The 22259-nt window shown below is 32.7% G+C and overlaps 1 protein-coding gene across 1 annotated transcript; it reads right to left on the bottom strand.

Moving 5' to 3' along the window:
* Positions 1 to 244: 244 nt before the first annotated feature.
* On the bottom strand, positions 245 to 9926 carry LOC8279561 (mitochondrial outer membrane import complex protein METAXIN). The gene is made up of 6 exons (XM_015724503.3): positions 9564 to 9926; positions 6440 to 6774; positions 6162 to 6238; positions 5988 to 6048; positions 926 to 1085; positions 245 to 687 (listed from the first exon to the last, which is right to left on the bottom strand). The coding sequence occupies exons 1-6, from the start codon at positions 9721 to 9723 to the stop codon at positions 503 to 505; spliced, it is 978 nt and encodes a 325-aa protein (XP_015579989.1). The 5' UTR covers positions 9724 to 9926; the 3' UTR covers positions 245 to 502.
* Between the last annotated feature and the right edge of the window lie 12333 nt (positions 9927 to 22259).

A 22259-nucleotide genomic window follows, 5' to 3' on the forward strand; every position in this document is an offset into this window, starting at 1 on the left:
CTTAATACATAGTTTTACTCCTAAATTTCATCAGTTTAACCTATGATATTATTCAATTATATTTTAATTTGTACCACCTCAATTTTTTTTTTTGTTTTGCTTTTTTCACTTACGTTTTTGACATTTTTCAACTCCGTTCTATGAGATTGAACCTGAATTAACATTGAAAATCATAATGTTTATGTATCCTTCAATGTCATTCATGCTGTTCCCAAGTTCAACTGTATTTTGAAAATCTGGACGGTAACAAAATCAGAGTGCAGCTATATCAGGTCAAACAATTAGATATTACAGTCTACAGAACAAAATTTCCCTTCTGGAACATTGATCTATTGCAAGTAATAATATCATCTGGCTTGTATAATTATTGGAAAAATGTCTAAATGAAGTAACAATAATGTAGGAAAAAAAATAACGTATCCTCTTGATGATGATGCTTCTGACCAGGTCATTGCGGAGAGGAGAATGAGAAAGCTTAACCCATCATATAATCTGATGCCTTTCAGTCATAACCATAGCCTTCGTAATCATCATCAACCTCCACATCAGAAAAATCATGTCCACCCATCACAGATAGAAAGAGTAGAATTGCAACCACCTGAGTTGCCAAAAAATATTTCGCCCTTCTTCTGAAAGTTTTCTCCTCTTCTGTCTTTTCCCTCTTCGGTTTTCTCTTTGGCTTTGAATCTATTCTCAAACAATATGTCACAGTACTTAAGAATTGCATCGAAAAGAGGAATTCGGACAAAAATATATTTAACTACTGAATCCAAATGAATTTTCTGAGCCTCTTAGGATCATTTTTTGGCACTATGAAATAAATCCTGGTCTGGCTTTGTTAATCTTTCCCACAACTCAAATACTATTTAATAAATATTAGGGAAAAATACAAAGGATGCAGGCCAAGAAGTTGAAAATGTCTTACTAGAATTTGAATGGCTTCTTCTTGGAGTTGACGAAGTATCTGACTGGGATCGTGGGGCAGAAGAAGATGAGCTGGCTTCCAAGAAATCGGTCTTGAGTTTTTCAGCATATCTTACAAGATTATTATGCTCTAGAAGTGAACGCCGAAGAACTGATGTTTCCTAATAGCACATATTGCATGGATCAGGCTAATAAGGTAAGAAGAGTTGCAAAAATATAACTAAAAATTAGACTCTTGCATTTCATAAGCATACAACTTTATCTAACTTGGCCTTAGATCAAAACTGGTTGGAGTCAGCTATAATAATCCTCTTTCTCCATTCCACCATTGTTTTCACAAAAGATGCAAAACCTCTTTCTCTTTTATACTACCCCCAATGCTAAGAAACATGAACACAGACATAGGATACGGACACGATATGACATGGTTATTTCTAAAAATTTAAGCCATGATATGGGGGCACACGCTGAATAATACACACACAAACACACATATAAAACATATTAATTATTCAAATTTAAACAATTTAATTATAATATACTTCATACAAATAGAGTTTAATTTATTTTTAGTAATACCCTTTATATATTTTTTTAAAAATAAACTTCTATATGTATTGTCTTATATTTTTACATGTGTGTTAATTTTTTAATTTTATAAAAATAAATTATATTTGTAAATATTATGGACTAATTAGATTAAAAAGTCTATTTTTTGTGCTAGCTGTAAATTTAAAGAAACATATTACTATTTAGTCTGATTTTTAAAATTTCAACATGCAGTGCTTAAAAATGTCCTAGTCTTGTCCTAAACAGTGTCCCAGTCTTCTCCTAAACATGTCCTAGTCGTGTTGGTAAAAATAAAAATTATAAATATTCTAACACGTATGGACAATGTCAGGAGCGTGTTGGACAAGTGTCTGAAATGAACACTTCTGCCTTTAGAACCGCACACTTCTGCCTTTTAAAAGTGTCAGTGCTTTCTAGCCCCCAATGTTAACCCAAGCCAGTCTCCACTCTCAAGCACACTTTTCCTTTCTACTGCATTTTGAATTTTAATTTCAAGCATGCAAGTACTACGACATCATTTTAAAATCAAGAGAGTAAAAGCTACATTTACATCAAACAGAAAAGGGTTTCAAATTGTGTACCCAGCTAAATATTAGTCATTGTCATTAGAGTTATTAAATTTGTTAGAACCGTCAATTAAACTTAATTTAACATTTTAAAATCACACAACTTTTATTGGTAGTTTAAAAAGTTTGCTACTAGTGTATTCATTAGAAAGATAATAAGTACAATAGTAACAGGAGAAATTAACCAATAAATTCCTTCAGAAAACGTTAGACATCATAAATCAATAACAAAGAAACGACAGCATATACTAACTAGACTTTTATATCCACAACAACTATAATCTTTTAGGGTGCTTGCTACTTGGCCACAGCTATTAGCATAATTAATATGTAGTAGTTCTTCCATACTTGATTAAAACAGAAATGTAGATGCGGATAAAACCATTATAAAGCATTTAAATCAGGAAAAGTAATTTGCTTGAGAAAGAGATCAAATTGAAACCTTATATGTTCTAAGCCTCGTTTTAATACAGAGATGTCACTTGAGGAAAACATTAGCTTTCACATGCAGAGCCCACTGGATAAGTGAAAGTAACAGTTCTCTTTGGATCCTTGCCTTTTCGTCCAATTACTGTTGATTGGGTAGACATCTAAAGAAGTGGAAATTTTGCCTTCCCTACCCATTACCCCTTCACAGAATGGGGCTTTGAAAATGCATACAATGTGATCATCATGCAACATAACAGCTGCTACTACTAGCTCTTGTATGCTTAGCAGCCATTGCTGTTAAACATAAATCCATTGAAAAAATCGATTTCTGTAGTTCTTGTAAAATTTGTATGCTTTTCTTCTATGTTCTACAGAACAAAACATTCAAATTCTCCACATATTCAAGCATTCAATTAAAATTTCTGTCTGAAGATAAAAACTTGCTCAGGATCCCACATTCTATCTTTTTGCATTTTTCATGCAAAATCTAAGAAAAAATATCTCTTATCTTTTTTCTTTGGATGAAAACTGTTCTTATGATTTATCACACTACTCAGATGATAGCACAATAAAGTTAGACTTTTGATATCATCTTATTTTGTTTTAAGCATGTGTGTCAGGTGTGGCTCTGACTACAATTGTAATGACTATTTTAAATCTGTAGTAGCAATTCTTCAATGTTTTGAGTATTATTTATTTCTTTAATTCTAATTGATAGCAACTGAATTCAACCATTCCTTCAATGAGGAGTTATCATTTGTTTTCTTTCCTCTAATGAAACTAAACTGAAACATCTTGCTTCAAGTTCCAAGTTCCCTTTTCCTACCCTCTTTCTTTCTCTCTGTAAGATAAGAAACAAATTCTTTCTCTCTCTAAGATAAGAAACAAAACAAGGACAAACTCCTCTAAATTACATTAAGAAACAAAAGGAATAAAATTTAACACAATCCTACATCACTGAAAATCAGTAGATACCACTTTGAAAGACTTGTTTGCAGAAGCTCATCAAGAAGCTAAGGCAGCAGCAATAATGCAGAGGAAAAACTTAATCCAAAAAACCACAGAAATGTTTTTACCTCCACTTAGTGCAATGACTCCAAGGTGGATTGTCGGGTTTCAGTTGATTTCCTCCTATAACTACTTTAAGATGTAGCCCAATATCATTTGGAGTGAAGAAAGAAAATCCATATAGTCCAACCCAATTAACTTGGGAGTAAGGCTTGGCTTAGCTGAGTTGAGTTGAATTGAGTTTTGTCATCTCTTATTCTTTTGTGCAACTAGGCCTCAAAAAATTCTATTAAATCCAATATCTGAACTTGGAAAATGACTCAAATAGATATGCACAAGTAATATGCTCCACATCATCTCATTTTTTCACAAAATGGTCAACATAGAAACTCGTTAATTAGGTCAAGTGAATTTTTGCACCAAAGATTTCACTCAATTATTTACGCATTTCTCAACCCAAATGCCACATCTAATGTTTACTATCACTTAATGATTACAACATAACTACTAATTATAAAAGCAAGCTAGTACAAAAAGTACCAAACTTCACATATTACTTCCATTGGGGCAGATTACCCTTCAAGCAAGCTTCTATATCCCAATCTATTCCCTAATATGGTTTCTCTAAATATCTGCTTAAGACAACATCTCAAACAATAAACTAGTTCAACTCAAACAATAAATTACTCTAGCATATATTCTAATAATATAATTGATTGGATAGATTATCATGCATCCAACTAGTTTGGATTAACACCTAGTTGAGTGGAGTTGAGCATATATCTGCCCTGATATCATTATCCATTTTCTCTCGGTATTACATCTTGCTATAGGCTATAGCACCTCTCTATATTGATATTGTACTACTTATGTCCAGGCTCTAAACAACTAAAATAGTGTCATTTATACATGGGATAAGCCATGTTACTTCTTCATACAGAGGTCTAGTTTGATTGTGATTACAAAAAAAAAAAAAAAAACAAATAATTGCTGATTTTTTTATGAAAAATGTCCAAGTACATCAGAACGATCACCAAAAGTTTCATTAAATCCAAAAAAAGATGTTTCAGCTGCTATCTTATGGTATGTCTTCAACTTTTCAACGAAACTAGTAGCAAATACTTTGGAAAATATATTGCTAAACATGGTACTCATAAGCATAAAGAGAGAATGTGAATGTGCCACTTATGGCCCTTGAAAAATAAGATTTCCAAGAGTTTAAATAAGCTCACTGACATAAAACCTTCAGTTCTTATTGAAATTATATAGAAGTTTGGTGGTGGCTAGTATTTAGTAAGTTTTGGTTTGTATTTACCATGCCTAATAATCAAAAAGTGTTCGGAGTTCCTAATTCTAATCCAGTTGTAATATTCTACATTCCAATCTCTAGTCCAACAGTAATTACGATTTCTTTTGACCATACAAATATAGGTTTCTTATGTCTTTTCTGTAAAGAGGAGAAAAGTGGAAAATCTGGATGAAATTCAGTTCCTCATTTATCTGCTCTCCGGAACTATTCTTCTTATAAACTTAAAGTTGTTCAAGTCTTTAGATGTGATCTAGCCTTGTTATCCCACTTCCACTTGTGTCTTTTATTTTAATTTATATATATATATATATTTTTTTTTTTTTGCTTATTTGCTTCCTTTTTTATTAACAGTCTAGAGAGTTAAAGAAGCTGATGTAGGCTAGAAAATAAAGAGGGGCAATAACTGAAGTCATACAAGATCGGGAAGTTTTTACTTAATCAAACTTCTGTTGTTAGTTTCTAAGTTGTTAGTTTATCTTAAGTTCAAAATCTGATCCTACACTAGGCTGCAACAGCTGCCAAAAGCATCATGCAATAAAACAGCCTGAACAAATATTAAAATTAATAAACAAAATAATACAGTAAAACCTCTCTATAATGATACTCTATATAAGAATAACCTCTACTTAGTGATAAAAATTACGACCCCAATTTGGGCTAGTTATAAATAGGAATAAACTCTCTATTGTAATAAGTTATAAATTTTTTAAGTCCCGCCTTAAGAAAATATTCCTCTATATAGTAATTTTGTATATATAACTTTAAAAAATATATAGTATTGTTTTATTTCATTAATCTTATTTGTATAATATGAAAAGATATTTACGTATCTTATCTATAGTTTCTATCATTTTCACCAACAAAATTAAGTATTAAGTCCAAAAAAAAAAAAATTTGTACTCAAACCTCCATTAAGTTATTACCTCTTTATAGTCATAGATTTTATTTGGTCCCAAGTGTATGACTTAAGAGAGGTTTTACTGTATTGTGAACATCAATTTAGCACACTCCAAGTTTTGCCAGCTCAGTCAACAATAGAAAAGAAAATTGTACAGATGATTTTTACTGCATTGATATCTTAAAAGGTTTGACTTTATATTGATCAGAATTAATCACATAATGATCCAGTATCCAGATTCAGCTTCTAAAAAATCACAATGGATACATGTTAAGGGACTCACAGGTAATGCTTGAACAGTGAAAAGCACATGCCCTAGGAGGAACGCGTCAAGACTTGATGCCCTACGTGAAAGTAACCATAGAACTGGGTGTGATTGACAGGTTAAATTCAAAATTATAGTCTAAATGAATATAAAAATTAAAATTATAAAAGAAAAAAGATTCGGAAGACTCACTTGTCATCAAAGAGAAACTCCTGTTCCCCTAATCTGGTTGACAAAGCTCCATATGCAATTTTCACTCTCTGGTAAATCTGTCCATAACCAACTTATATATGTATTTAATGAGAAAAATAAAACGAATGAGGCAAATCATAAAAGATATCATCTACCAAGCGCATGATTTTCACCACCAGAGTATAAAATACGCATGGGTATACGAGTGTGTATATGTGTGAACACTGTGTGCACAATTTGGAAGTTTGCTCAAAAGAAGATCAATGATAAAGAACAACCTCTTCTTCCCTTCGTTCAGCATTTTCTTTTGTTATCCCAAGTCGCCGCTTAACAGTATCTACTTGCTTATAAAATAAAGCCTTTCCTATTAACCAAGGAAGGTCAGAATAATAAATCTTGAAAGCAGAACTTCCATCAGACCCCAACCAAAGTTCATATGTGATTGCATCAACAAGCCAGGAGCTAATCATTGCTTCCATTGATATCCATTCTGGAACTGAGCATAATTCAGTATCCAAATTAATGATACCATCATCCTTTAAACGTTGAATAACTCCGCCGTTCTCGTTATTGTAGGCCACGTAAGTACCAGATTCAACATAAGGAATTTGATCTGGCATAGAAAGGCAGAAAATAGTATGATAATTGTGTCGATGCTATATATCTATAATATATACAAAAGTACAAAGAGGAGAAGAAATTTTGAACTGACTAAAATACTCTTAAAATTAATTAGTAAGTAATCTAACCTTATCCTAATTCTATATGTAATTAATTTAATTTAATACATTCATAATCCTAATAGAATTAATTAGTGATTAATTTAATTCAATCCTAATCCTATCATAATTCTTATACATTCCAAAATCTATACGAAATTGATGAATTACCATGTCAAACTATATATACCTATGATGGAGTCCAAATAGCTCAATACAAATTTTTTTGCAAAAATTGAAGAAAAGATGTCAAGAAAAGGAAAAGGTAAGATATTTTTAATTTTATTTTTTTAATATATTAACTCAGGTTTTCATTATTATTATAATGCTTCATTAGTAGGACTATTGCAAGTGAATTATTTCAAGTGGTTAATAGTTTTTTAATATACTAAACTAGTTATACATCAAAGTATCCGTCTATATATGAAATTAAGTTTTATTGTTATATCTTATGATAAATTTAAGTTGTATATGATGTAAATAAAAATTTTAAAATATTTTAAATATAAATGTATTTAGTGTTCATATATATAGATTTATTTGAAGTCTAATTATCTATTAAATATGTAAATTATATAATAACACATGAGTTTCTACTAAAATAGTTAAATGTGTTTAAAAATTATTATATTGTATATTAATTTATCAAATATTTTTATACTATTACTTTTATAACAATAATAATTTACATGCGTAGCGCGCGTGACGAGTAAAAGTAAGTATATATATACAGTAAAACCTCTCTATAGTCATACATTTGGAACCATGTAAAATTTATAATTATGAGGAGATTATAACTTAATGGAAGTTTAAGTACTAAAATTTTTGTTTAAAATTAATATTCAATCTTGTTGGTGAAATGGTAGAAACCAGAGATATGATATGTTAATATCTTGTCATATTATATAAATAATGTTAATGAGATAAAATAATACTACAATAAGATAAAACATAATATAACATATATTTTTAAAGTTATATATACAAATATTACTATATAGAGAAATATTTTCTTAAGATAGGACTTAAAAAATTTACAACTTATTACAATTGAAAATTTATTCCTATCTATAACTTGCCCAAATTGGAACCGTAAAGTTTTATCACTATGTAGAAGTTATTCCTATATAGAGTATCACTATAGAGAGATTTATATATATATAAAATCAAGCGAAGCATTTGCTAACAAACACACACATATAGACTAGACTCAAAATTAGAGTACACCTAGCAATTTCACAATCATAAAGGAGCATAGACATAATGTGTAGAAAAATGCCACAGATAGCAGACATATCCAAACAAAGGATAAGGTAATGAGCTTCTAGTTCAGAATAGAGAACTGCTGCCTGCATATAATCAAAATATTTTTGCTCAAGAAAACCCACAATGCACATCTAAACTACATGATAAAGATGCAAACGGAGATTTAAAGAAAAGAGAACATAACCAACATTTATAATATAGAACATATGCATCTAACAACAGGAAACAAGAGAGGGAGGATCAAACACAAGGGGTACTGATCTTATATGCAACAATAAATCTGTTTACAAAATTATCCTCAGACTACCTGATAGTATTTGACACAATCAATAGTTTTCTACTCTAATTAATCAAGTTGTTTTGATATTAAATGCAAGATAAGTACAAAATACAAATAAGAAAAGAAGAACTGCCCAAATAAGGAGCCCAATAGTTTTGTGCTCAATGTCATGGAAACAACAGAAAGTTGAAGCAGAACGCACCATGAGACACCAGAATACGTAGGACTTACAACTTGCTTCAAACAATATCATGGTATCACAATTCCTAAACTTGGATATTATTATTTATTAATTAACTTCTTCTGTATGTGCAGGTTTAATGATCAAACAAATCCTGAACTTTGCAGGTATTAGCAATTTTATCTAATTCTTTCATTTTGAACACTTCAGAACAAAGTAGTAAACATTGCTCATTCGCCAAGAGGCTGCTGCTTGTGTCAGACAGCACCATCAACTGTGTTGTGAGGTGGTTGCAGTCTAGGCAACCTTAAGGCCAGCATGCACGTTGAAGAAAGCTGATTGAAGAGTCTAGGCCAATTCTCTTTGGCCATCAATCCAGCCAAACCAGCACATGTCGCGAACTTTGTTGAGGTTGCCTAGACCTCAGCCACCTGTTCCCACGGTCCAGTAGAATCTCACACACACATGTAAATAGTGTTCCTCTTCATTATCTTGGATATAAGAAAAAAAAATTAAAAAAAAAATTAATGGCCTGCATCCACAAAGTTCCCACTTTATTTGACAATTAGGCTTATTGTTTATGATCCTCCTTCAGGATAACTTGAGTAATAGAAAAGGCAAGTTCCATTGCTTGAGTTCCTATCCCCTAATTCGCGTTACAGCAAGAAGAAGAAGAAGAAGAAAATGAAACACCACACTCCTAATGAACAGCAGTGATATCAATTTTAAGATAATAAATTTTCAACTCAGTCCAATAACAGTTCAAATAGGAATTCATTGCTTATATGACAAGTGCCAACTTATTGGACAACTAAATTTTTTCACATTGTGAACTATACGATCACTAAGGCCACAAAAAGATTAATTTCAAAGGAAGCCAAAAGAAAATACTAGCTTTGGCTAGTCCTTAAAATAAATAAGCTAATTAGGCAATCAGAAAGAAGAAAGAAGAATACCTGAATCAGGGTAAGTTGAATTGAAGTCCAAATGAAAAGGGAAGCGAGCTAACTTGAGATACATGTAAACAGGCAAACAAATTGGGCAACCTGTTGGCAGTCCAAAACATGGCTTTCTAACAACAAGACTGTACTCTTCTCTGTCCTGAGGATCTTCCATTTTGATTTGGATTTAGAGCTGCAGAATTACAGAGTATTTTTGTTAGGATCGTTAACGGTGTAGGGTTTTTGTTTTCAGGAAGTGAAAGGGTTGAGGTGGTTTTGTTTATTCGTTTTGTTCTGTTTCGTGTCGTTTGGGTCACACAAAATCATTTGGATTCATCCATTAAGCGCGGGTTAGCTTCGGGTCTATTTACCACTGCAGTTGGCCCTAGGATGGCAGTCGGTAGAGTATTTATGAATAGGGAAATTTATCTATCTCTAAAATCTTATAAAAATAAGTTGCATATCCAAAAAAATTTACTTTTATACTTTTCATATAAAAACACGCAAATTTTATTTAAAAACAACATATCTAAAAGCTAAAAAATTACAGCAATTGATTTAAACATAATCGGCACACTAAAATCTCAAGAAATTTGCAATAACCTATAATTTCGACAATAATATGTAATAAACAACAGGAAATAAGAGATCAGAAAGCTGAAAACAGGTAATCCAATCTCATCCATTTATCTTTTCAATTTCTTGTTGTTTTGAAAGAAAAAGGTTTTAAAATTCTCCAAAACAAGTATATTTTATATGATTTACTTCCTATTTATATGTAGAATAAGATGATTAAACAATTTAAGTTCTCATATCTGAAAATAAGTAATTAATCAAAACTTATCTGCAAAAAATTGTATATAATAAATATACAGAGGTATACTATAAGTATATCTTTTGAAATTTTATAAAAATATATTCAAATTTATGTGTTATTGATATATATCCTTATAAAGTACTTGTATTGACTATTATATTTATATAAATAAAAAAATAAAGAATAAATCAATAATATATTAAAGTAGTTTCAAAATATAAAATAAGTTTTAAAAGTTACAGTAAAGAATATATAATGAGTATACAATAAGTATATATTAGAAGAAAAAATTATACAGTAAAAAGTATACCATGAGTATATAGAAGCAGGTGATAAGTGAATAAGGTCAACAACAATCCATTAAAGCCACTCCTCATCACAGCTTGCACTTTTTATATACACACCAACAATTCCCTCAATAAAGGTCATATATCTCTCTAAACCAACGTCTCTTTCCATCTGTAATAAATCTTCTCAAATATAGTAAGGAATACAACCATATCTCTTGGGCTCTAGTATAGGCAATAATGTTAGTAAAAAATGTCTCTTTTATTTTATTTCTCTACATATTCAGCATGTACTTCTTGTATAAGATATTGGGATGAGAATTATTCTTTTCTTCTAACATTCTCATGGTATCAGAGCCAACAAGTAGCTCACTCACAACAATTCTCATGGCCAATACTGCTCTTATCAAAACAGATAATGAAATTGAACTCTCTCTCCAGACCCTTCACCAATGTTCAAGCCTAATATCTCTGAAAAACTAGATAGCACAAATTTTCTTCTTTCGCGTTCACAAATGGAACCACTCATTCAGAGTATTTACATGGGACACCATCTTATTGAAGGTAGTGAACCTTCACAACAGATTACAAAAGAAGACAAAACTGAAACTTATCCAAATTATCTCTTATGGAAGAGGAATGATGGCTTTCTCACTGTCTTCTTGCTGAAAAACATTCAAACAGAAGCACTCGTTACTCTTGTAGATGTTGGTTCAGTAGCCAAGGTGTGGAAGTCGATAGAACAGTAAATTCTCCCTACTACGGTGGAAAAGGAGATGATTTTAAATGAGACTCTCATGTCTTTACAGAAAGGGAATCTTTCCATCGATGACTATGTGAAAAAATTCAAAGAACTTTGTGACAGTTTGGCTGCTATCAAGAAGCCAATTGATGAAACAAGAAGAATGAAAAGTACTGCGACCATCCACCGACCGAACCCCGGGGCAAACTGTGACCCAGATCAAAAACTACTTCAACTTGCAAGGGACCTTGGTCATAAGTACCAAGATTTTCGCACTACTATGCTTACCAAACCACCTTATCCTTCATTTCACCAGTTTGTTATGGCACTTCGAGCTCATGAACAATTAGACTTTAACAACACCATTGAATAAGATCCTCGACATGATCAAGTATACGTTGCTCAAAGAGGAAGAAGTCGTGGTAGGAATCGAGGCAGATTCGATTCTCGTGGGCATGGATTTAATCCTGCAGTGAGATATGGCTCTCGCACTAACTATAATACTACTAACCATGGAGAACAACTCAATGGCAATCCCATTAATAATAAAAATAGCAAACAAGACAAGGCCACTATTGTATGTCAAATTTGTGAAAGATTCAACCACTCTGCTATCAAATGTTGGAGTCGCTTTGATCACTCCATTGAATCGGAGGACCAACTCCACAAGGCTCTGGCAGCTGTAAATATAACTCAAGGTGATGACCCAAATCTTTATGCTGACTCAGGAGCTACTACACACATCATTAACGATTCAGGTAAACTTTCAAGCCTCACTCCATATAATGGAGATGACTCTATTATTGTTGGTAATAGAAATAATTTGCACATAAGTCATACTGGAGAAGGAGCAATTGAATCTAAAAATGGTACTATTAACCTTAAAAATATTTTAGTAGTACCTAAAATTAAAAAGAATCTTATTTTTGTAGCTAAGTTAACTGCTGACAATGCTTATTCTGTTACATTTGATGCTAACCAATTTTTTGTCAAGTCTCAATAGGGAAAGGTCCTTACTAAAGGCTATAAGTATAATGGCATGTATGCTTTAGACAAAAATCATAAAGCCTTTGCTGCCTACAAAGGAGTCTCTCAAAATATTTGGCATTAATGCATGGGACATTTGCATTCTAATTCCTTGAAAGCTTTATACTCCAAGAATTTGATTAATATTTCAAGATAGGAACAACCAAAAACTATTTGTGCTAGTTGCCAAAGTGGAAAAAGTTGTAAACTTCCCTTTTCATTATCGAATACAATTGTCAATTTTCCTTTAGACAAATTCCATTGTGATTTATGGGGACCTGTCCCAATTTTTTCTTGCCAAGATTTTAAATATTATGTTGTCATTATCGATGATTGTACTCATTACACATGGATGTTTCCTTTAAAACGAAAATATGATTTGTTTGAAGTTTTTCTTGAGTTCTAGAAACAAGTAGAAAATCCTTTTCAGCGCAAAATTAAAATTTTTCAAAGTGATGGTGGAGGTGAATTCACTTCCAAAGCCTTTGAAAGTCATTTGTCTAATTGTGGCATTCATCACCAATTCTCTTGTCCTCACACTCCTCAACAAAATGGAGTTCCTGAAAGGAAGCATCGTTATATTAGAAGACTGGGATGACACTTCTGTTTCAAGCTCATATGCCAACTAAATGTTGGGTTGATGCGTTTCTTACCGTGGTTTTTCTAATTAATCGCATGCCTTCATCTACTCTTAAAATGCACTCTCCATATTTTAAGATATTTAATCATGAACCTGACTATAGTATTTTGAAAATTTTTGGATGCAAGTGCTTTCCTTATCTTCGTGATTAAGGAAAAAAATAAATTTGCCAAGAAGTCGCATCTTTATTGGTTATGGCCCTATTCACAAAGGTTATCGTTGCTTATGTCATTTAACAAATAAAGTATATATTTCTCGTCATGTAATATTTGATGAAAGTTGCTTTCCTTTCTCTCCTTCTTCAAATGACAACGCTCCAAAAGAATTGGAAGTTACTTTCTTTCCAGATAATATTGAACAATTTCAGGCTACTTACATTAAGAAAGAGCAGCCACCTAATGACCATCATGTTGAGAAAGGGCAGCAGAACACGCCTTTACTAAGTCCTTTAGCACGTGGTCATGACTTAGTGAATGACAACATTGCTATCTCTATCCCTTTACAAGTTGAAGAAATCAATTCCTTGGACCATTCATGATGCTCTGTTATACACATTTTCCATGCAAGCACGGTTGATAATACTCTATTGGACCCTACCACTAATCCCACCTCACCTCTTCTGCAATCTTCAAGCAATTCAGTCCCTACCAATATAAATGATTATGTACATGATAAAATAATGGGACCTCATCAACAACTTGGGCATACAATCGCCAGCCCCACTACCTCTTCAAGACTTAACGCCGATGCTCCTTCCAATCTCAGCCATCACATGCCTAATATTGATCCCTCAACTCAGGCTCAATCTCCATTTTTATATTATGACCTCCCTGATATAAATGAAAAGTTAATTGTTGATTTATTTGGTGCATGTGATACTTTACATCCTCAAGGTCACTCTATGATCACTCATACCAAGCTATGGCAAAATCCTTAATTAGATCTAGACTTGGCTTAAGCAACAGAACAAATTCGATCTAAATGACATAATCTTGCTCTTTTTGCCTGTAGTGATGTGAGTATTCCAAAATCATACAAAGTTGCTCACCAATTACCTCATCGGAAAGATGCCATGAACTAAGAAATTCAAGCACTCTATGACAATCACACTTGGTAATTAGTTCCCAAACCACATGATACTAATATAATTGGGTCTAAATGGATATTCATAATCAAATTCAAGGAAGATGGCACTATAGAATGTTACAAGGCTTGGCTTGTCGCTTAAGGTTACTCTTAAATTGAAGGACTTGTCTACGATGAAACTTACAGTCCTGTAGTCAAAGCTACTACAATTCGAGTTGTCTTAGCCATTGCTACAACTTGTAATTGGAAATTGAGACAACTAGACGTCAAAAATGCCTTTCTTCATGGATACATTAAAGAAACCATTTACATGGAGCAACCTCCTAGCTTCAAGGATTCACAAAAACCTAACTTTGTGTGCAAACTACATAAATCGCTTTATAGGCTTAAACAAGGTCCTAGAACATGGTTTAATAGATTGTCTCAATACTTGCTTCATCTGAGTTTTGTTTGTAGGACTGTTGATCCTTCTATATTTATCTTACGTAATGATTATATGACTATATTAATGCTTATTTATGTGGATGACATTATACTCACAGGAACTAATGAGACATTTATTCAGCTCCTCATCAATAGACTTGGCATGGAATTTTCTCTCAAAGACCTTGGGAAATTGCATTTCTTTCTAGGTATTGAGGTTTAAAGAAATCAACAAGGAATTACTCTTCTCAAAGCCAATATGCTAAAGAACTTCTCCAAAGAGCCAAATTACTTGACAACTCCCATTATAAAACACCTATGGCTCTCAAGTTGTAAGTGACACCTAGAGATTATGATCCTATCAATGCCATTGAGTATCACAATTTAGTCAGTGCCCTACAATACTTAACTTACACTAGACCTGACATTGTTCAAGTAGTTAATAAAGTGTGTCAAAATCTTCAAAATCCAACAACTAGAGACATGAAAGTAGTAAAACGTATCCTTAGATATCTTAAAGGAACTCTTCACTTTAGTTTATCTTTTGCCAAACATAGTACTCTCTCGCTTTATGGTTTTTGTGATGCAGATTGGGCCGGTTGTCTCACAATGAGACGAAGTACTACAGGCTATTGTATCTTCATTGGAGCTAACTGCATATCTTGGTGTTCAAAGAAGCAGCCCACAGTATTACAAATGGTTGTTTAGAAATAAACTTGATGAAGATGGCACCATTACTAGAAATAAGGCTAGACTAGTAACTAAATGCCATAATCAAGAAGAAGGGATAGATTATGATGAAACCTTTGCCTTCATTGCAAGGTTAGAGGCAATTATGCTATTGTTTGCATATGCATCTCACATGAAATTTAAATTATTTTAAAAAGATATTAAAAGTATTTTCTTATATGGTTATATTGAGGAGAAAGTATTTATTGAGTAACCTCCCGGATTTGAAAACTATGAATTTTCAAATTATATCTTCAAATTGCAAAAGGCTTTATATGGTTTAAAACAAGCTCCTAGAGCTTGGTATGAGAGATTAAGCTCTTTTCTTTTTATCAAATGGTTTCTCAAAAGGAAAGGTTGACAGGACTCTTTTTATTAAGAAACATAAGCTTGATATGTTGATTGTACAAATATATGTGGATGATATTATATTTGGTGCTACTAATGAATGCTTGTGTGATGAGTTTTCAAAGTGTATATAAAGTGAGTTTGAGATCAGCATGATGGGGGAGCTCAAGTACTTTCTTGGAGTTCAAATTAAACAATGTAATGAAGGGATCTTCATAAATCAAGCAAATTACACCAAGAAATTGCTCAAGAAGTTTGGCATGGACAGAGCAAAACTCCCATGAGCACAACGATCAAATTAGATAAGGATGAAAGCGGTAAATCAATTTGTGAGAAGATATATCAAGGTATGATTAGTAGTCTTCTCTGGTTTACTGGTAGTAGACCGGATATTATGTTTGTTGTTTGTTTATGTGCTCGCTTCCAATTTTATCCTAAAGAATCTCATTTGTATGTTGCAAAAAGGATTTTAAAATATCTTATTGGCACATTGCATTTAGGTCTTTGGTACCCTAAGAGTAATGCATTTTATCTCATTAGCTATTTAGATGCGGATTATGGCGATTGCATTCTAGACAGGAAAAGTACCTCAAGTACTTGGCAATTCCTATGAAATTGCCTTGTTTCTTGGTTTAGCAAAAAATAAAATTCAGTTGCCTTATCTACGGCCGAAGCTGAATATGTAGTCGCCGATTGTTGTTGCACTCAAGTATTATGGATTAAACAACAACTTGTAGAGTATGGAGTTACTTTTGATCATATTCCCATCAAAAGTGATAATATTGTGCCATTAACATCTCTGAAAATCCTATTCAGCATTCTAGAACCAAGCATATAGACGTTAACCATTATTTTGTGTGATCGTGTGCAAAATGGTGATGTTGTATTAGAGTTTGTTGACACAACACATCAACTTGCAGACATTTCTACCAAGTCCCATAATGAAAAACGCATGAATTACATTAAATGGAAATTGGCATATGATTGATGGAAATATGTTATGAATTGAATTTGATTTTACTCCTTTTTTGCTTTATTTGCTTGAGATGTGAATTTTGAATGTTTGTTTATTCTTATTGAGCACTTTCATGAAGAATATTTTTAACATACATAAATTCCTAGAACCCTAATTTATGCTTAAACATGTTTAGAATGTATTTTTTGAAATCTTCAAATATTTTCTGTCTTTTTATCTACTTCAGGCTTGGAAACTAATCTTTCCACCAGCGAATGACAGCTTCACAACCGTGAATATGGTTTTTGACTCTAAACATCATCTTTTTAGCATTAGAAGTCATGGGAAGGTGTCCCACCCGTGATTTCAGTTTTCATGACAGTAAAAATTTCTTCACGGGCATGAACGAGGCTTTCACAGCCATGAACAATTTTTCACGAGCGTGAATGTTGCATTTTCTGTAAAAATAAAAACTAGCCGTTCTCGTTCAAAATTGTTTTAAGCTCATTAAATCCTCTTCAAACTAGTCGCTCAAATCACTATCCAACTTCCATTAATGTTTTGTTTTAAAAACTCAATATCAACTTATTTTATTTCAAAATTTCAAAATCCTTTATTCTCTCTCTAGTTTTAAAACAAATCCTTCTTTCTCTCTCCTTTCTCATTTTCAAATTTCTAAATTCATCTCCTCCATGGCTAGTAGAATGAAGATGTGGTCCACCAAGAAGGGAAAGTCACCCGAAAGTAGTGAGTGTCTCTCATTCATCCTCAATAGAGAGCATAATAAAATATATGCCTACCTAAAACTTAGGAATGTAACCTCTACTAGGCGTTTTTGTTAGGCCACTTTAGCCAAGTTGGGTTTGAAATAGAAGATGGTGGAACTTCTCTCTAGGAATGGGTGGATGTGCTTTGTAAACATTCAAAAAGAGTCCTATAAAGGACTACCCTGGAGTTTCACTCCTCTCTAGACCTCAAAACAAATGGAGACATGACCTTCCAATTTGAAGGTAAAGAAAAATCTCTTGTTGCCTCTTAATTTGCCGTCATTTTTTGAATTACCTTATGAGGGTGCCCTACATGAGACAAATATAGTAGAGTTCACTCCGGGAAGGCTTGGAAATCACTCACAATGGGAGGCAATTAGGCGTCAAAATGCTAAAGCCTCTTCCTTTGTTCACCCTACACATAAGTACCTTCATCGTTCATACTTCAGCACCATAGCGTCTGGTACTCGAACATTGGTTTGAGAAATTTTCTCTATCCCTTCTTACCTTGAAAAAGTAGGAACACCGTGTGTCCTTGAATCGATAATCATCTTTCGGCTAACCTAGCCTCCTCCGTCCCTCAACACTAATAAGGAGTAGTACAAGAATATTCACTTGTTGTCCAAATCATGGATTTTTGAATTAAGAGAGATATTGAGAGAGATAAAGAATTTTTACTATTTCTTAGATTCATAGATCCAATTCAATTTTGTGGGATCTTTCATTCAAATTTTTATCCATCAAGAATTTTTTTCAAAAAAAAAACCACTTGGTTTCCGACTTGGTACAACCCAAAGTCATTATTCTCTTTGGTTTGCCCAACCAAAAAATTACTCTTATGGTCTATAAGAAGATTAAAAAATAAGAAACTATATCAAGAATTATGTAAAAATTACAAATATATCTTATGGTATTGAAGGAATTGCATGTATAGAGATTAAAACAAGAATTGATGTGATACAAGTAATAATATATATGGGATTCACAACCCAAGCTTCATCATGGTCATGGATAGATCACCCAGGTTCGGGTTTATAAGCAGTGATAATTGTCCTATAAAGACTCGTTTTTACTACAACTCTGGTGGGTTCCCTTAACCAAGCCATTGCCTATGAGTCACCGGCTCATTTTTCATTAGGCACGCGGTCAGAGCCCTTTTTTTTATTAATTCCTACAAATTGGATCAAAAACAATTCTTGAATGAGGTATTCAACTCTAGGGATGAATCAAAAAAGAAATCTTTATTGGTTTTACCTCCTATTTTTTATGAAAAGAATGAATCTTTTTATTGAAGGATCAGAAAAAAAAAGGTCCGGAACTCTTGCGGGGAATTGGTTAGGAAAATCGAGTTATTCTTCCTTTGGTGCATGGAGAATAATCATCAAGTGACTTATGGTCGTCAGTTGGCAAATCATCTCTTCTCCATTGCTCAAAAGAAGGTAGGTGATATTGTTATAGGGAGCTTGGTGACCAAAATAGCTCTCTTTCTAGAGTGCTTCTACTTGGAAGAAAATGCCTTCCCTCCCATCAAACTTGGGGACAACATCTACTTTAATCTTAAAAGCTTGATCAAGATGGAAGTTATTAAGGAGGTGGCCCCCAGCGAGTTTAGATTTCCAATGCTAATTGGGAGCCAATTTAGGAAGAGCAAGATTTAGAGAATTTTCGGCAAGGACTGGATGAGTCCTCTAGGAAGCATCCTTGAAGCCATGGAGTGGGTGATTCCTCTTCTTCTTCTTCCGACTCTTGGGTTAACCAAATTATTTCTCACTTTAATGCTAAGCTTGATGCCAAGTTTGGAGAATTTGATGCTCGGTTTGAACATTTGAAAGGAAAATATGACACCCTTCAAGGTGATGTCAAACTTATCAAAGATCAATTCCTAGATCTTCATTAGTTCTTTTTCCTCTTTTAAGCACTTTTCAAACTTCTCATATTTATAGTTTTGGTGCTTTTAGGAACATGCTTTTTTTTATACTTCCCTCCATTTGGCCTTATTGCTTTTTGTTGGTGCCAAAAGGGGAGAAAAGTATTATCCTTGTTCTATTTTCGCTTGTTCACTTTTAGTTAATTATCAATGATATATCCTTTTATATTCAAGTTGTGTTTATATTGATAACCATCAATTGTGAATGAATGATCCTTATTTATTGTGAATGAATGATCCTTCTTTATTGTGATGGATACTATGGCTTTTTATGATCTCAATGAGTTGATCACAATTCTTGAATAAGTTATTTAAACTCATGAAATATCATAAGCTTAAACTACTTTTGATAGGGAAAGAAATTATTTTTAATAATTATTTGTCACCATTTAAAAGGGGGAGAATATTGAACCTTAAGGGTTATTAATCCTATTTTGATGATTACAAATAATTAAGAATAACTAATTTTATATTTGAGTGTTTATGTGTTAGGAAAGAAAATTGGTTCTTCTGAGACATGGCAGATTCACGCCCATGAACTTTTATTCACGGCCGTGAAACATTAGTTTTCCAGGTATAAAGAATTCTCGCCTCAAATAGTAAAAAGGACAGTAGCGTTCACAGCATGCTTCCCATCCATGAGATTGAGAATTCACGCCTGTGAAGAAATATTCATGCCCGTAAAAAAAAATTATTCTTCAAGAATAAAAGATACTATAGAAGGGTTAACGGGAAGATTTCCCAACCTGCAAAGGAGATCTTCACAGCCGTGAAGAATAATCCACGCCCGTGAAAAAAATCTCCTTCTTAAAACTTGAAGAAACCACAAAAGGATTCATGGGAAAGGTTCCCAAGCCATGAAACATGAATTTCCAACCGTGAAAAAATCTTCCCAGCCATGAAGAAGAGGTTCATGCTCGTGAAGAAATGTTCACACCTATGAATTATGGAGATTTTCTGGATTTTTAAAAAATCACAAAAAAGCTCACCGCCAAAGTTTCCAAGCCGTGAAATTAGAGTTTCCAGCCATGAAAGCAACTTTCATGGCCGTGATGGGTTCTAGATTTTTAAATATGTTTTCTACGCTGATGATTCACAACAGTGAAGAATTTTTCACACCTGTCAAGCTGTATTTAAGACAGTTGTATAAACGACTATTTTTACATTTAATGAAGGTGCAACAAATCTATTTCATTTAGAAGTATTTAAACATCATTTCTAAGTGTTCTAAGTCAAGCAAGAGCATTTACTTTGAGCCTCCATTGTGCTTTACTCTCAATGACTTAAAATCTTCATCTTTTCATATTGTATTAAAAGTTCAAGCTTGGGATTGAATTTTTGGGCAGTTGGGTATTCAATTCTTGTATTCCAAGCTTAAAAGGTGAGACTAAGTGTTTGGGTAAGGGATTAAAACCTCTTGTAACTAAGACTGAAAATCTTAGATTAGGCTAGAGTATGAGCCTAAGAAAACACTTGGGTTAGATTATGAGCCTTTAGAAAAACACTTGGATATTGTTCTTAGCCTTGTAAAAGAACACAAATAGAGCTAGGTCTGTAATTCTATATGATAGTGGAAATCTCAAGAAGATTCTTGAGGAGTGGATGTAGGCAAGATTTTACCGAACTACTATAAATTCTTGGTGTTGTGAGTTGTGCTTAATTTTCCACTTTTGGTTTAAGTTTAATTTAATTTCTTTTTCAAACAATTCACCTTTCCCTCTTAGTTGTCCTTAGAATTACAAGTATCTAATACAGTTTCTGAATTCATTAAAACCTATATATTTGCTGCAAAGTACTATAGATTCTAATATATACTTCTAATCACTCATAACTAATTATAAAAATAATTTAGTTACATAAGTTTTAATTTATAAAATAAAGTCATGAAATTGAATCGAAAAGCTATTGCCTTTAAATATCCTTCGCATCAAAATTTATGTATTTCATGTTTTCTTTTCAGTATACATTGTGGAGAAGAAAAATAGATATTATGTCCACATAAACATACACACACATATATCAGAGCCTAAGAGAGGGATAAGGTTATAAAATACTATTTTATAATTTAAACAGTAACCGTTAAAAGATTAGGAAGTAGACGATATGAGTTGGTGTGATCTTTATTGTAAGTCCTGAGATGGACTGTAAATCGAATAATATTACCTTAATAACCCGCACCTTTTAATCTTAAAACAACCACTGTTTAAAACATGGATCAATTATTTTGTAGATCTACTTCTTTTTCATAAATAAGATTATAAATAAGATTATAAACTCTTATGAGCATACAATTAAAAACCGTATTCTAGAGGCAATCAAGAAGGCGGTGAATTGGTTGAAAACAAAAATAAAAAACAAACTTAAACTAAAAGTGAAAAAAGAAGCACAACTCACAACACCAAGAACTTATAGTTGTTCAACCAACTCTTGCCTACATCTCATGCAAGTGCTTTACTTGTAACAGCTAAAACAGTGGAAGAGTACCTTCCAATAATATCCTAAATATTGCAAAAAAAATCAAGATCTAGTGGTTTGAAGCATCATCATCATCCAAACTGATAATAAGTTGGAGATGACAATGAGAATGATTGTTTTGGGATTTTTCACCCTTTGATAAAACTTTGTAAAATATGATTTAGCCTAATGGGCTTGTAAAACTTTGTAAAACCTTATATGACCCAACTGTGTTGGGAATTGAAATTAAAACATAACGAAAGGTGCAATGGAAGTAATTTAAAATATTCTTAATTTTTACCAAGAATCTCATTGATTTAGATAGTCATCACATATAAAAACAAGTTAAAAATAGAGAAGGCTTATAAAAGGTGTGTGATGCTTATTCCAAAGAGTGCTTCTTGCTTTGTTGATTTTTGATCTTCAAAGATGATTGGTGCATTTTAAAGCTACTCAAAATACCAGCCTTTAATGGTAATCCACACAAGCTTCAAATTTGGAATCTCCTAT

Source organism: Ricinus communis, chromosome 3 (assembly GCF_019578655.1).
Source record: "Ricinus communis isolate WT05 ecotype wild-type chromosome 3, ASM1957865v1, whole genome shotgun sequence".
Classification (NCBI taxonomy): domain Eukaryota; kingdom Viridiplantae; phylum Streptophyta; class Magnoliopsida; order Malpighiales; family Euphorbiaceae; genus Ricinus; species Ricinus communis.